This window comes from Adiantum capillus-veneris, chromosome 18, assembly GCF_014529385.1.
Source record: "Adiantum capillus-veneris isolate H3 chromosome 18, ASM1452938v2, whole genome shotgun sequence".
In the NCBI taxonomy this organism is placed as follows: Eukaryota; Viridiplantae; Streptophyta; class Polypodiopsida; order Polypodiales; family Pteridaceae; genus Adiantum; species Adiantum capillus-veneris.
Window position 1 is genome coordinate 89415369 of NC_140948.1, and position 15148 is coordinate 89430516.

General features: G+C 41.7%; 1 protein-coding gene across 1 annotated transcript in view; it reads right to left on the minus strand.

Moving 5' to 3' along the window:
• Positions 1-8551: 8551 nt before the first annotated feature.
• Positions 8552-15148, minus strand: part of BAG4 (BCL-2-associated athanogene 4) — a 53985-nt gene continuing 47388 nt past the window's right edge. The window contains exon 4 of the mRNA XM_086488909.1: positions 8552-9073. Coding sequence (XP_086345035.1) covers positions 8885-9073 — 189 coding nt within the window. The 3' untranslated portion in view covers positions 8552-8884. The remainder of the gene's footprint in view (positions 9074-15148) is intronic.

The window sequence follows — 15148 nt, forward strand, 5'->3', positions numbered from 1 at the left end:
CCTTCTCATATGGGGAAATATTTTTTATGTTCCCTTTGGACCACAAGAGATTAACATATTGGAAGATGAAGCTATTACACCAAATAATAAATTGAAAACTATGGAATGTGAGATTTATTTTTCCATTACTATTCCTAGTTCAATAATATATTTTTTCTAGGAAAATGTATTTTACACAACCTACTGGTCTCTAGCCTTTTGTGAAATATTCAACTTGAGGTACTTGTGCAAACTCATAGCTATCATTGGCACTCGCTTTGGATGCCACCTCCTTGATTGATGTTGATTGGGTTCAATTCATCAACATGGACGGGTGAACTTTTACTTTAAGCTTACAATGAAGGTTAAGTGTTGTGATTTTTTGTCATTGTTTAAATATAGTGTCTATAATGAGTAGCAACCAAATTCATTGGTTGTCACTAAATAATTTTCATTAGAGATTTTTTGGTTCGAACATGGAGTGCAAGTGTTTCTATCTTGCAAATTCCATGCATGGATTCCACGGGAATGTTTGGAGGTAAGAACTTTATTTAGTTTTGTGACTATGGATGCAACTAGTCATCACCCTCGCCCAAACCTTGCAGGTCTATTCAAAAACTTGTGGCTTCCCTTGAGGTGTTGACCCGGGACAAATTTGAGATGACATGATAATTCAAAATTTCAAGTTGCCAAAACAAGATGATGGGCATTCTTGTGGATGGAGAGTTTTTCCAAATGTAGAGCTCCTTTTGAAGCGCATTTATGCAAAGGAAACATAGAAGTGTAAGGATAATTTTGTTATGGATCATAAATCATAACTTCTTAGAGTTATCAAGGGTAGGGAATGGTTTTGAAGGCTAGGAACCTAGCAAAGTATTGTGAGGCTCATGTGGAGGCCTTCAAGATGATAATGGTCCAAATTCTAATTATTTTGCAAAGATGTGGCTTGATGGAGTCTTTGATGCATTTTTCCCACCACAACCAAGGCTACAATCACATTCTCCACCTCGAAGGTACAAAGAGGATCCTCTAGCAAAATAGAAAGCCCATGCAAAAGCCTACGCTCGTCTTTCTAAGGACTCTAATTTTAGCCTTTTGTTACACCCAATTCTTTCGATGGAGGGGAAGCTACTATGCAATATTCTCCTCACCCCTCATCCCATCTCCAACACCCATGTGCTCTCTTCCTTGTGATTCAACACCTCCGCACTCTTCACCGTACTATCCTACGCATCAACCAACACCCGGGCATATCCACAATATCACCCGCACCCTTTGTTGCTCATGTTGTAGAGGTAATAGTTCTTCACCCAATTCCTCACCTTCCATCCATGCTGCCTCACCCTCTCTATCTTTTCAAAGCAACCCTCTACATTTTACTACTAATGCTCAAGCCCAAGAAGGATCTCCCTCTATTGTAAACTCGAGTTAAACTCGGTGATTTTACTTTGACATACAATGTACACGATTATGTCCAATGTAAGGACAATGGACTTGGACAAGACAATTGTACTTAGAATATGTTTGCAAGAAAATAGTTCTTACATTGATGTATGTATAATGTGTACAAAAAGTGTTGTGTATAGATTTGTTACAAATCATAGGTTGATACAGCTCTTTGGAAATAATGTGTACAAAAAGTGTTGTCGATAGATTTGTTACAAATCATAGGTTGTTATAACTCTTTGGAAACCTTATTCCGCTTTGTGTGAACTGACTTCTTGAATTAAGACTTGCACTACACAATGTTTAGTTGGTCATCTCTTCTCTTTGCATATAGTATCTTCTTCTCCTTTCTCTCAGTGACCTACACCATACAATTATTCAAAAATTTGATTAAATTGAAACATCTTCACAATAGCAAACAAGAAAATAAAAGCATGCAAAAACAAAATAGTAATGTATACTTGCAAAACATACTACCATTTGTATGTTGCACTAAAAATGAAATCTTGGAGGTAGGTTGAGGTCAATCTCATCCTCCAAGTCCCTCGCAAATCTGTCATAGTGTGACATTTCCTCGAATGGTAAAAATTTTCACTAGGTCATGTCCACATCATACCTCAAGCATCCTCAAAGGATTATTGATGTCATCAAACAAATCGTATTCCACAACTACCAAATGACCGTTCACTAAATGCCACCTCTTCTTGGGGGGTGCACTTATAAGAAACCATGTATATCACGTGCATTCAAATGGTATTGAAAAACCCTTATATATAGATGTCATGAGGCAATAAAATGATCCCTTTTTCCAATTAAACTTATACGTTCTTTCTAATTTTCAATTTCAAAAACCCTCCTGTAAGGAAAAACATTCAAAATAAAATAAATTTACAAATTAAGATACCCATCCAATATGTGAGCCAAATTTTGAGAAAAGCTTTTTGTGGAGAATCTTGGCAGATGTCATGCAAGATTTGAAGGAAAAACGCTTGTGCACAGTAGGTGGTGCAATGTGGAGACGAGATGAGATTAGCTCTTTTTTAATACAAAAAGGATACATAACAATCAGCCAAACTCATTGGATGAGTTAGTTAGCTCGGCAAATGTAGAACCCATGCCACATTTGTGTGAGTTCAAAACTTGCCTTGGGGTTTTTTAATAGGCATTCACAAGGGTGGGTTGTGGAGCGAAATGGAATTTGCAAAGATTTCACCTAATAAAGATCGAAAAAGAGCCAACATGGGTGTTTGATTTTGAATGCACATCATACACTAAAGTTTTTTGGGTGCACCCTTTAGTACCTCATGTAGTAGAAGGAAGCTATGAATTTTTGAAAGGCTATCATGCACTTACACACAATAGACTTCTTATCCAATATTCCAAGGATCATCTAGAAAATCAAGGCATTTCTTTGTGTAGGAGAACGTAGCTTCCAATGGTGATGGTAGTGGACGACCATTGTCTTGACCAAAATTGTTGAATAGCTCCACTGGCTTAATGCTTGTGGCCAAACATCAAGGTCTTCTTCTCTCCATTAATGTTTATTTTATGGCCTTAAGAGGTGAGAGATTTTATGGCCTTAAGAGAGAGAGAGAGAGAGAGAGAGAGAGAGAGAGAGAGAGAGAGAGAGAGAGAGAGTAGTAGTAGTGTAGTTGAGCACAAAGAGGATGCAATCAATGAATGTAAAAAAAAAAAAGTTAGCATAGCACAAGTGGATGAGAATGAGTGGGATGACCATGAGATTTTGTATATCGATAAAGTTTGCTTGCATTGAGTGTGATTTATAGCACATTTGTTCTACATTCGATGGTGGCAGAAGGAAGATTCAAGCAAATCATAGTGTATATTATTATTAAGGTTTTGCAAGCAACTAAGGTCTCTATTTTAAAAATGCAAAAATTTGAGATTGAAATAAGAAAATTCATAGCTACTATCACGGTAGCCTATTATTCATTGGTTGGACAACATCCTCTTCCTAGCACTAAAAAGACCAAATTTGAGTCCAAACTTTTCCTAATGGCTTGCCATAGTTTTAATATTATGCTCCAAGATGGTCATTTTCTTTATGAGATGGTCACGTATAACTTACTCTTTAAAATAAGAAATTATGTAGGAATCATATGCTCCAACTTATGGTGGGCATAGAGGGATCCAAGTCACCGTGAATGGTATCAAGGCATAATTTTACGCCTTACAATAAATGGATATTGAACACTTTGTGTCTCAATTTTGTATATGCCAAAAAATAAAGCATGTTAGAAGCAAGATCAAAAGTCTCATTGATCTTGAGGATGCATGGGAAGATTTTTACAAACCAATGATTATACTCTTGATCTATGCGAGCCGCTTGCTTATACCAAAAAAGCTATGAAGGATGCACCACAAAAGCAAAAGGCTACTACTGACAAACCTAGGTGCAATATTAAATTCAAAGAAATTGACTCATTTCCTACAAAATGATACAAGCTCCCGGATAGTACACGATGAGCAAAAGTTATTAAAAGAACTTAGGGGTCATCAAACTTCGTGTGCTTCATGAGAAACAAAGGTATTATGAACCCTTTCAAGTTCATGTCAATAAATGTGATAGCTTGAAATCTCAAGCTGCCTGGCCATTGTCAAAACTTTGGAATCAAAGTCAATTAGAGGTAAGAAGAGAGTGGTGGTGCATGCACTATATACCTCAAAAAGGTAAGGGGGACAAGGTAGTCTTACGCCTTTTAATACCCCCCTCAAATACCTACTAGTGAGAAGGTGTGGTGGTGGTGGTGGTGGTGGTTTGGGGGGGCGGGGGGGCCATTTTGACATCTTTCCCCCTCCCTCCCTTTTTTTGGCTAGGATTTAAAATACCTTAAAATTTTCAATTTTTTGAAAATTTTCAAAAGTCATATTTCCCCTCCTTAAACCCCCCACACCTTATCAAAAAAGTATTTTTGGACTTCTAAAAGTCAAAAATCCGCTTTGTAAATTGTTATTCTTTGTATGGAGAACCTTAAGCTCCCAATTTGGGTAGTGAAATCCCCATGGCTCGAGACATGATATATACTCTAATTTAAATGATTCCTAAATGGCTACAATGAATAGCATGTAACCCCTATTTTCAACATTCTCTCTCTATTATATATTTAAAGGAGGAGGGGTGTATATTGAATCCTTGTTCATTATGAGAAAGCATAATTTACATAGCTTAGCTTGTCCAAAATGTAAGAAACGTTAAAAAATCAAATGTATAATAAAAAACGAGCGTACCATATTTAGTGGAAGCAGATATCTTCCCAACAATCTTCCTTCTTTAAACGGAAAGCAAGTATAATTATTGGAATTGTCTCCTTGATTTTAAATCTTTATGCATAGATAACTTCCTACTCTCTATAAGAAATTCCTTGATGAGATGCTCAAGTTGGTGCTTATAGTTTTCATTTGGGAAGAGATTTATGTCGACATTCATGGTTTGAATCTCTTTCCTAGCTTCATAATGACTCTTGGGAACCTCAATAACATTTTTTCTTTCTTGTATTTGAGAGAGACCCATATGTGTTCAAGTTTTGAGCTGACTTTGAGCTACAATGTTATCCAAATTACTTGAAAAATCTAAAAGTGGGAGCTATCCATCTCTAATTAGAAACATTAGAGAATAGAATTTGGATAATAGATAAGTTTACACTTTGTTTTAATTTTCTTTGTACAATTGGTAATTATATAATGAAATTAAGACATAGTTTTTTTCTTTCTTACCTCAAATCATCTCTTGATTGAGAAAGAGAGAAACCTTTGATGTTTTTGAATCTTGGTTGTGAAGGTGGAGCCTCTTAGATCACGCTCCATAGAAGAAGAAGCCAACCTGAGAACTTTGATGCCAATGTAACAAAATTTGGAAGAAATAGGCTGACAGCATCACTCACATAATTGAATAAGAGATTCATAAAATCGTGTACTACAAGTTAAAACCTTGTCCTTAAACTACACACTGCCCTTTAGCAAAAAAGACATGGGCTTTAAGCACAATCTTCCCCCCATCATCATGCACACAAAACCTTGTGTATCAATTATAGTAGCAGCATCTACCATAGTTATTCATTGGAAGCAGACATCTTTCCAACAATTCTTCCTCATTTAAAAGGAAAAAAAGTATGATTTCTTAAATTGTCTCCTTGATTTTTAATCATCATGCATAGAGAACTTCTAACTCTTTGTGATTGATTTCTTGATGAGATGCTCAAGTTGGTGCTTGTAGTTCTCTTCTTTGGATTCCATGTTGTGAGTAGTACAGATGATTTGCCTTGCAATCTTTGGGTATTTATGTTGCTACTCTTTGTCTTTTGATTGATGGGACACAACTTCCAAGAGGAAGTGCATGCTCCTTTTGGGAAGAGATCCATGACATGCATCATTTGAATTTCTTTCCTTGCTTCATAACAACTCATGAGAATCTCAACAATATATCTTTCCTCTCCTAGAGAGAAATTCGTATACATTCTTTGAGCTACTCATGCTATTCAAGATTACAAATCTAAAATTGAGAGCTCTTCTACCCTGAGTAGAAAAACTAGAGTATTAATTTTCAACTACAATAAACAACATTGCAAATTTTATCTTACTGTCCTTCAAGCAACTGCTAGTTATTCAATGAAATATAGACATATTTCTTCTATGTAATCATGCCTCAAATCATGTTTTGATTAAGAAAGAGACAACCTTTGGCATTCTTGCATCTGGCCTTAAGATAATGGAGTCTCTTAGATCGGGCAGCTGCATAGAAGAAGAGGCTAGCTTAGTCTCTAATACCAATGCAACAAAATTTAAAAGGAAACCAATTGCCACCATCACTTGAAAATAATCAAAATAAGAGATTCATAACATCATGTTTAAAATATGATTCGATTTAAACATGGAGGAAAAGGGCCCCTTTTATTGGTAAAAACTTCACAACCAAAGGGTTTTATAAATAGTCCTTGAACCCACGCGGTGTATAGGTTTTACATATAGTGACCCTCTCAAAGTGTGGCCATGTTTATGTTCTAGGAAATAAGGATCTTGAAAACTCCTGTAATTCTTTTAAAACATGATGGAAATTTAGAGGCACACATTTCACTGCCACTTGGACGAAGTACCACGAAAAGGCCTCCCTATTCCTATTGTAGAGTCAACTATGGTGCTTGATGATTCACACATTCTCTTGACCTCCACCCCAACCGTCTCTGCCCCAAGATATTCAAAGTTAACCATGTGAAGGGCATTACAAATAGTACGACCACATATCCAATCTATGCCATACCTATGCCACCTCTTTATGTGACATATTTGATCCTTCATCTGATTTTGCACCACTTAATCGAAGGACCCTACATTTCAATTTCTTCACAATATTCATGGTAGAATAAGCTATATGAAAGCTCAAATGAGGGAAGGTCATCAACCATATAGGTATAGGAGGCAAAAATTTCATATATGCATGTCTATAGCTTGCTCCTTTGCTTCTGCATCTACTAAATAGAGCCTTGGTTGAGGCGTTTTCACCTACCTGGACCATGAACACCATCATGCATGTCACACCTCATTGCCCTCTTTGTTGCCTCTCGTTTTTTGTCCACATTAAAGAATGCACACTGAATTTATCAAATCTCAAGAATTCGTCGAGCATCATGCTCCCATGTTTCAATGTTCTCACCTCTGCTCTCCATCTTCCTAAGGTTGTAGCTACACTAAGCAACATGGTATATGAGCGAGCTGTTGATTCGGAAATTTTTTTGTAGAGATTTTGAGTCTTTGTTGTGGTCTCACATCTAGTGAAGCCTTCATGGAAAGATAAAATCCAAGAATGTAGGTACATCACTTTAAGGGTGGAGCAAATCTCAATTTCTAGAACTTGAAAAATCTAAAATCCACCTAAAACTCGTGAAAGCCACTAAATCAAAAGGGGAATTGTTGGAGAAACAATATTGCTTTCCATGCAATCCATTCTGTATATCATGCATCAGATTTAGACTGCATGAAAATCGAAGTGATTGGACACCATAAAACTATATATGCAACCGTGGTCTAATTAAAAATCTTGTTTTTTTCTATTGCTTGTACGTAGCTTTCTTTCTGCTCGTTCTCACCTCCACTCTCCTTCATCTTCCTTGGGACTTATAGCTATGCTTTCCAACAAATTCAAGTTCTATAGCAAAGTTAGCATGACTCGGAGCACACGGACAAGCAGGTTTCCAATGACACCTTTGTACTGAGCATATATTTTTATATTGCACTGTATGCATCATATTCTTACATTGCGGACGCTCATAGAGTAGCTGCAAGCACAGGACCAATGCTTATATTGCTATTTTTCGAGACTCCAAGAGATTGGACTACCAACTGACATGGGACATCATTGCATTATATGACTGTGGTTGGACGATTACGTTGTTGAGGTGGGCCAGTAGAGGTGAACAGTACTATAAGGTGAAAAAAGCCGCCCTCTCCTACGCTATTATAACTATCCATCGATGAGTCTTTCTTGGACAAAGGAGGTGGAAGAGGTAAATCTCTTGCAGGGGCAGCGGTATCTATCTTGATGTATGTTGATGACATCGTTTTAGTATCAGATTTGGAGGGGCCATAGAGACATGTGGCAGCACTAGACGATTTTCATTGAGAGAGGGGGCTTCAAAAGACAAAGGTCATGGGCTTCCATACATCAACAACCAGGAGACAAGCCACACCCCGCACAGTATGTATGGCGCAGGAGGTAGAGGCAGTGACTTCATATGTGTATCTGGGGGTGGCGTCCACAAACACCAAGTGGCTGTTTTTCCATGAGGTGGGCAGCTCTGGCCAGATTAACATGGGGTATGCAGCATTAGCCACATTAGAGAGACTGATAACAGTCCCATTTTCAGCAGCCTGTCACCCAGGGGTGGCCTACTTTGGTCACTCCAGCTCTCATGTACGCAGCACCAATAGGGACCTCGGGATTGTCACGAGGACTGGAGACAGCTTGAGAGGCCTCCAGCTCAAATCCCATTTATTCTCATTTTCGAGGTAAATAAAGAAACTCTCCCAAAAGGTGAATTCTTTGTGTCCAATGACCTGAAAAGCTAGACATGTTACAGCATGATTTCCTTAGAACTCAACTTTACATGCACAATAAACCACCAAAAAATTGTTTCAATCAAGCCGACAAAGTGTTGTTATATCCCAAACAAAAGGTAACGTGAGGGCTCAAGAATAGTCAAAAGCAGTCGTATTACAAAGGTGTCAGGTGTCATGAAGACCTGATGAGTTCAAAAGTCCCAGTATGTGAAATGACCTTACTAAAAGACTTCCAAGAAATGGTCTTTTAAAGAAATCAATGGTAATACAACTTACAGGTATGCTTTCTGGAAGCAATTCTTTGCGCAGGATCTCTTCAGAAAGCTATAAATCACCGAGGCAGTGACAACCGTAAACAATTTTGGTCTCTTCAAAGCAGCATTGAAAGCTAATCAAAAAGCTCCCAATTCATGGTCACATTTGAAGACGCTGAAGGTGGTGGTGCCGAGAGACTACCAAAACCTGAATCAAACTTTTCCCACTGTGTCGTCACCACCACGTGATTTGTACGCAGAGGGTTGCTGTTCTGGATCTTTAGACTGTCAACTCTATCATTGAGGTTTTGGATGCGTTTCACCTGCAACATGACAAAAGAACAGAAAATTCACTCTCATTGGCAAGAATGACATAGCAGCAAGAGCATTCTAGAGATGCACAGCCTAACATGAATCCCTTGCAGTATTGGAGAAGCAGCAGAGTTATCAGAGAAGACACAGCAAGAAAAACTATGTAATGAACATGATTCATAATATAGAGCATGCTATGGCCAACAATTTGATGCATGATGAGTACTAGACCAAAATTAAACAAAACACACCAGTCATGAATTTAGTTCTTGAAAAGCAGTTGGAACCTGGCAAAGATAAGAATATACTTACGAATTATATAGAGGCGCAAAAGGATTTACATGAAATAGATAACTCATCTTGTTTTTTACTGAAACTTTAAAACAAGTACTCAACTTCCCTTTCAAGATTACCAAACCACCATTTTCAGCCACTATGCAATGACAGCTTCCATCGATGGATTTTTTGTGCGACTCTCACAAAAGTAGATCGTATACACATACAATGAGTCTGGATGTGCTAGAAAACATGATCAGTTTCCCCCAGAATGCAAAGGTTTATCTGCCCAGATTCATGACCAGACACAACAATTCGCAGATTCTGAATTGCTCGCTGCTGCTGCCTTCACCCCATCCACTGCGCATGCTCCTGCACCCCCTCTCCCTAGCCATCGCTCTCCCCCCCCCCCCCCTCCCTCCCTCGCGCTGCCCTGCCCTGCACTTTTTGCTGCCTGCCAGCGCGCAGCCAGACCAGCGCGCCCACCCCAGCCCACAGCCCGCCCGCCCGCCCGCCCCTCGCGTTCCCGCCTGCATTCGCCCCCACCCCTATTCTTAGCTCGCAGGAGTCTGTCCTTGCAGCCTTCTGGGAGCTTCCCGTCACTTTCGTCTTCCTCGACTCAGCAACAAACACAGAATGGCAGCTTCTGCTCCACCTCAGAGGGACTCCAATGAAGCCCCCTCGCCCAACACAGCCGAGCCGACCCTTCAACTTGCTCTTTCGCCAAAAGAGCAAGCGAGCTTGATGGCCGAAGTGGATCGCTTGCAAGCCACTTCGGTTATTTGTAAGATCATTGGCACTCGGCCCAGTCGGGGCGAGGTTCGGGATTTACCACAGGCCCGTCTTCTCTCCAATGTGGGCAAGATCACCGATGTCCAGATCCTCGGGAGAGGGTACTACCAAGTAGAATTCGAGTCTACAGATAATGACGGCCAAGGTGATTTTGATGAGCCCACTCGGCATCCGAGCAGCTCGAGCTTACTTCCGACGTTGTCACCACGGTTTTGACCCTACTACAAATGTGCTCGAGGAGGAGGCAAACTTGCCGATTTGGTCTGTTTCCCAGGCTTGAGGCGAGAGTACCTCCCCCTCCTACCCAAGATTGGTTCTGTCACAAGATGGGCACCACGTGCCAATAGAAAAGAACAAACTGAACAGACTTTTAACACTTCAATAACAGCTGAACTGAAAGAGAGACGACACGCGACACGGAGCGACGAAATTCCACCCCAGAGAGTATTGGCCCCAAACCTTGGCGCCCCTTTCGGTATTTCTTTATACTGCATCAACACAGTACAAGGCGGTACTCCAGACTCTACACCTTCTCCAGAAAGCATGCCAGAGAATGAGCCCTAACCTCATATTTAAAGGCCCTTGGCCTGAAAAGCAGTTACAATGAAAAGCCTTCAAAACTCAAAAGCTTCTGGTCCAAAAAGCAAAGCCAAAAGCTGCCAATGTAATTTACGGCAATACATAGAGCCTACATCGTCATCATGCCAGCGTAATTTTCAAAATCTGCCACGTCATCAGCAGCTACACAATTTCAGAAATTTGTTGCTGCTTCTGCTTCCTCTAGGGTTTAGGCCCCTCCGCCCACATCTGCAAGTTGGCTCCATTCTTTAGGCTTTGACACGTCAACAATTTATTACATCTTCCCTTCTTGAAAGAGAGTAATCGTCCGCGATTACACCATATCTGCAAAACAACTCAAGTTAGCTCAAAAAAAAATTCGGAGGGTCATTCCGAGGGACAATCAGTTTGCTCTTTTTGTTAAGGAGCTAGCTTCTCCTTTTGGCTCTTTTGATCAAGGAGCTAGCTTCTCCTTTCGGCTCTTTTGATCAAAGAGTTAACTTCTCCTTTCGTCCACATCAGAACTCTTGATATTCCGGCCTAGTAAAATTAGCCATCACACCCAGACCGTACTGATCTTCCACAAGTGTCTTGATGCACTAAAATTACATACCCAGGCAATCTCACCCAATTAGGAATATTCACTGGTTGGCACATCAAATGCAACACAAATGCTCACATATGCATGTTACAAGACATAGAAACATAAAGCCGCCGATGAACACTCCCCCCGCAAATAACCATCCAGGTCCGGGCCATGAGCTGTTCAACGACTCCCTCATCACTCCTCCCGCAAATAACCTAAAAAGATCCGGGCCATGAGATATAGAGGCCTTTTACAACCAAACGCCCCCCAGACCGCAACCTGCGTCGTTTGGAGGTGCTGAGAGTAACCACTACTCAGACTTCTTAATACTCCTCCCGCATAACCATCCAGGTCCGATCCATGAGTAACAACAACAATACTCCCCCCGTAAATAACCACAAGGGTTCGGGCCATGAGTAAAAATAGTACTTTTCAATCCTTCAATACTTCCATGCAAATAACCTCAAGGGTCCAGGCCATGAGTATGAACAAGCATCCTCAAACATAACATGGTCAAACAATTCAAATCGGCACCAAGACAGGTTCAAAACAGATACCATCCATTTCAAACAAATTTCAAACAGAATCACCAAACAAGTTCTCAAACAAATTTCAAACTTCAAAAGCAATCTCGACATCAGCCGAGCTCGAAAAGTCGACTAACTTACCATCCTAAACTTGCACCAAAAATTAGGGTTGTATTCCTTCCATAAGGTCATAGCCGAGCACAGCATGGTCCATCAGATCTTGGACAGACAATGTTCCTCTGGCGGCGATGGTAGTCCCAAGATAGCAATCGCACCGAACCTCCAAAGTTATCAACTCGAGAAGAGACATCTTGTCACGTGACACATCCCAACCCTATGTGTCCGTGGACAAGCTATACCACAGCAAGGTTCAGTCAGTTCAGTCAAGTCTAGATTAGTAGTGATCTGGCACTTTTGTGAGTCTATTCGTAGACCGTGCATGCCCAGTCACTTAGCATAGATGCATATCCTCCGGTTGCACACAACATGATCATCGGAATTCCCATCAGAATCCATTAGCATCAATTAGGGGAATTTTCCAATGCATTTAGCGTATTTTCCTATTTATTGGTTATTTTCACTTATTATTTTTAAGTGACTTTCCAACAAAAGTAGGTAGGGCAATTTTGCTAAGTTAATATATAAGCAAACCCAAGTTAGCACTTTCTGGCAGAAGAGGCAGCAGGAGCTTCCCGCTCAACAGGCAACTTCTCAGCAGTAACCCCCAGCACCCCCAACGTTTTTGGACTCCATCCTCGCCAGGCAGTTTCCATCCTCAACAGCAGCCATCGCCATAGAAGCTTCCCTTTCTTGGCGGTTTTCCCCCAGCATGTAGCATCGCCAGAAAGCATCAAGATCTAGCGTTTTTCCTCATGATGACCATCAGCGTTTTCAGCCATCACTAACGCCAACCTCATCAAGCACTCCAACATTTTGCATTGGCATAGTCAGATCAGCCTCGCATGCATCAGATCCATCAGCGCTTTGGGATTGCAGATACAGATCAGCCTAGAGTTTTGGCAAAAGACAGATTCAGCCAGCGTTTTGGTTTGCAGCCCTAAACCGCATCAGATCCACCCAGTTTTCAGCCTAGACTCAGTAGCAGATCAGCCCCCAGATTGGTTGCAGATGTTCCCCCATTTTCAGCCACAAAAATGCAGCCAAAACAGTCATTTTCAGCCACCGAAACAGTCCCAAAATTCAGCAGTTAGAAGATCTCAGATTTCAGCCATCACGCCGCCATCGTCATCACCGTCGTCGTCATCAGCATAGTCCCATTGCATCAATCCATTGCATTCGCATTGTACACCTTTGTGCAATCAAAGTAGACCACTCTCGCCGACGAGAGTGGGGCCTTCGGAGGAGGGTTTTACAACCTCTCGGGTGTCGTATCTCTTCTCTCTCCTTCTCTCAGTCTCATTCACTTGCACGCACAATATCCACTCACTTTGTTCGTGATCATAGCACTCTCCATAAGACGGAAAGCTCTCTCTTTCCCTAAGAACTAAAAGGAACCTTGGGCAATAAAGATCACTAATCTTGAGAAAATACAACATTCATTCCGCTGCACCTTACACATCTACTAGGAGATGTCGAAGTTATAATCTGCTAGGGTTTCCATGGCAAGCATTTCAGGATACCCCACTCTGCCAGAAGTTGCACTCCGAAGGAAGATGTCAGAAACCATATAACTTCGGGCAAATTTTTTTTTTTCTTGAAAGCTTGCCAAGTCCTTGGAACGCGCAGCCTCCCAAGGTTGAGCATGCCAAGCAGCCACATACACAGGACGCACATGCCAGTACATCGACAGAGACCAGTGATCAGACAGCTGACGGTTGGCAACAAGTGCCTGGCCGCCGCCGACAGGAGAGGGCTCGCCCCACTGCTCCCCTGGTGGCCGACCTTCTGCAGCTTAACAGCACTGGGTTCCGACTTGGAACCGTTTTGACCACCTTCAGCAGGACCTACCTGAGGAGGCCACGTCCACTTCAGTTCCTCCACCACCGCCTCCTCCTCCCTCAGACGTTGCCACCCCGCCCCCGCCCCCGCCCCCCCCCCCTATCATTCACCTTCGCCTCCCGCCTCTCCTCTCTCCCCGATGGGACCCTCAGCCTCATCTCCCAACCCTTCTTCCACTCCTCCTCAGATGTAGGTTACTGGACACGCTTCTGCCCCGAGGCGTTCTCTTGGTAGTGCTTTCGCTACGAGCCGTGTGGCTCGAGAGGGACAGCCCCACCTGAGGCAGCCTTTTTTGGTGCACACTTCTCCCTTTGCAACAGTCCCTAGAGGTCTGACTAGCTTCGACATTCGCAGACGCTGGGACTTCTTCGACTACAACTTCACTCGGTTTCTGGGTGACTCTTCTCCTGACTTGGTGGAGGCTAACTTTCGAGTCCACGTCCTCTTTCTTGCACCTAGAGGCATTGAGGCCCTGGACACAGCGGTGGGTTTCTCCTTTCCGATATGTGGTAGGAATCACACAAAGTGGACCCAGCACACAGTCCTTGACTAGCTCCAAATTCAGGCTACTGAGTTCTCACACGACACAGGGGACTTAGTAGTGACAGATCTGGTGCAGACACTTTGGCCTCTTGCCAAGTTCAACGTGACGCCTCCAGATGCAACGGGTTGCAAGCACATTGTGGTGCATTTGTTTACTCATACTCAATGCCCTCCTTGTTATGTATTTGTGCATGAGGATTTGTTGCTAAATTGGCTTTATCTGACATAAAAAATAATTCTAAATGAATTATTGGATTTATAAGTGAGAGGGTTTTCTCGCTTGGAACACCAGGAAAAATAATTCTAAATGAATAATTGGAATTTTAAGTGAGAGGGTTTTTCTCACTCGAGACATCCGAATACAGAGTATCCTAGTGCGTCATTCAAAGTAATGACAGAAGCACTAAGAAAGGGAATATCTGTAAGGTCACCAGAAACAGGTACTTCTGATGCGTCACAACGGATGGGTGACAAGGAGCATCAGTAAGAATTATCCGACCATCCAGGAACGTACATCTCTGATGCGTCATAGGATGGGTGACATAGAACATCGTGAAGGGGATTGTACCGTAAGTTCGGTAGGAAAGGACTAGGTGATGGGTATTCCTGATGTGTCACAAGGTGGGTGACGGGTGCATCGGAAAGGGGATATCCATAGTCGAGAGGAAATCCGAATTGGAAAAGAGGAATACGCGTAAAGACGCAAGCACAAGAATAAAGATGGCTTCTGAGAAGCTTTTCTTGAAAAGCTGAATATTTTAACGAGTTTTCCGGGAAAGCAGATACTTTCCCTCGAGGAACCTATGTCTGTATTGCATTTGTGCATGTGGTTGCATCTAGGGACA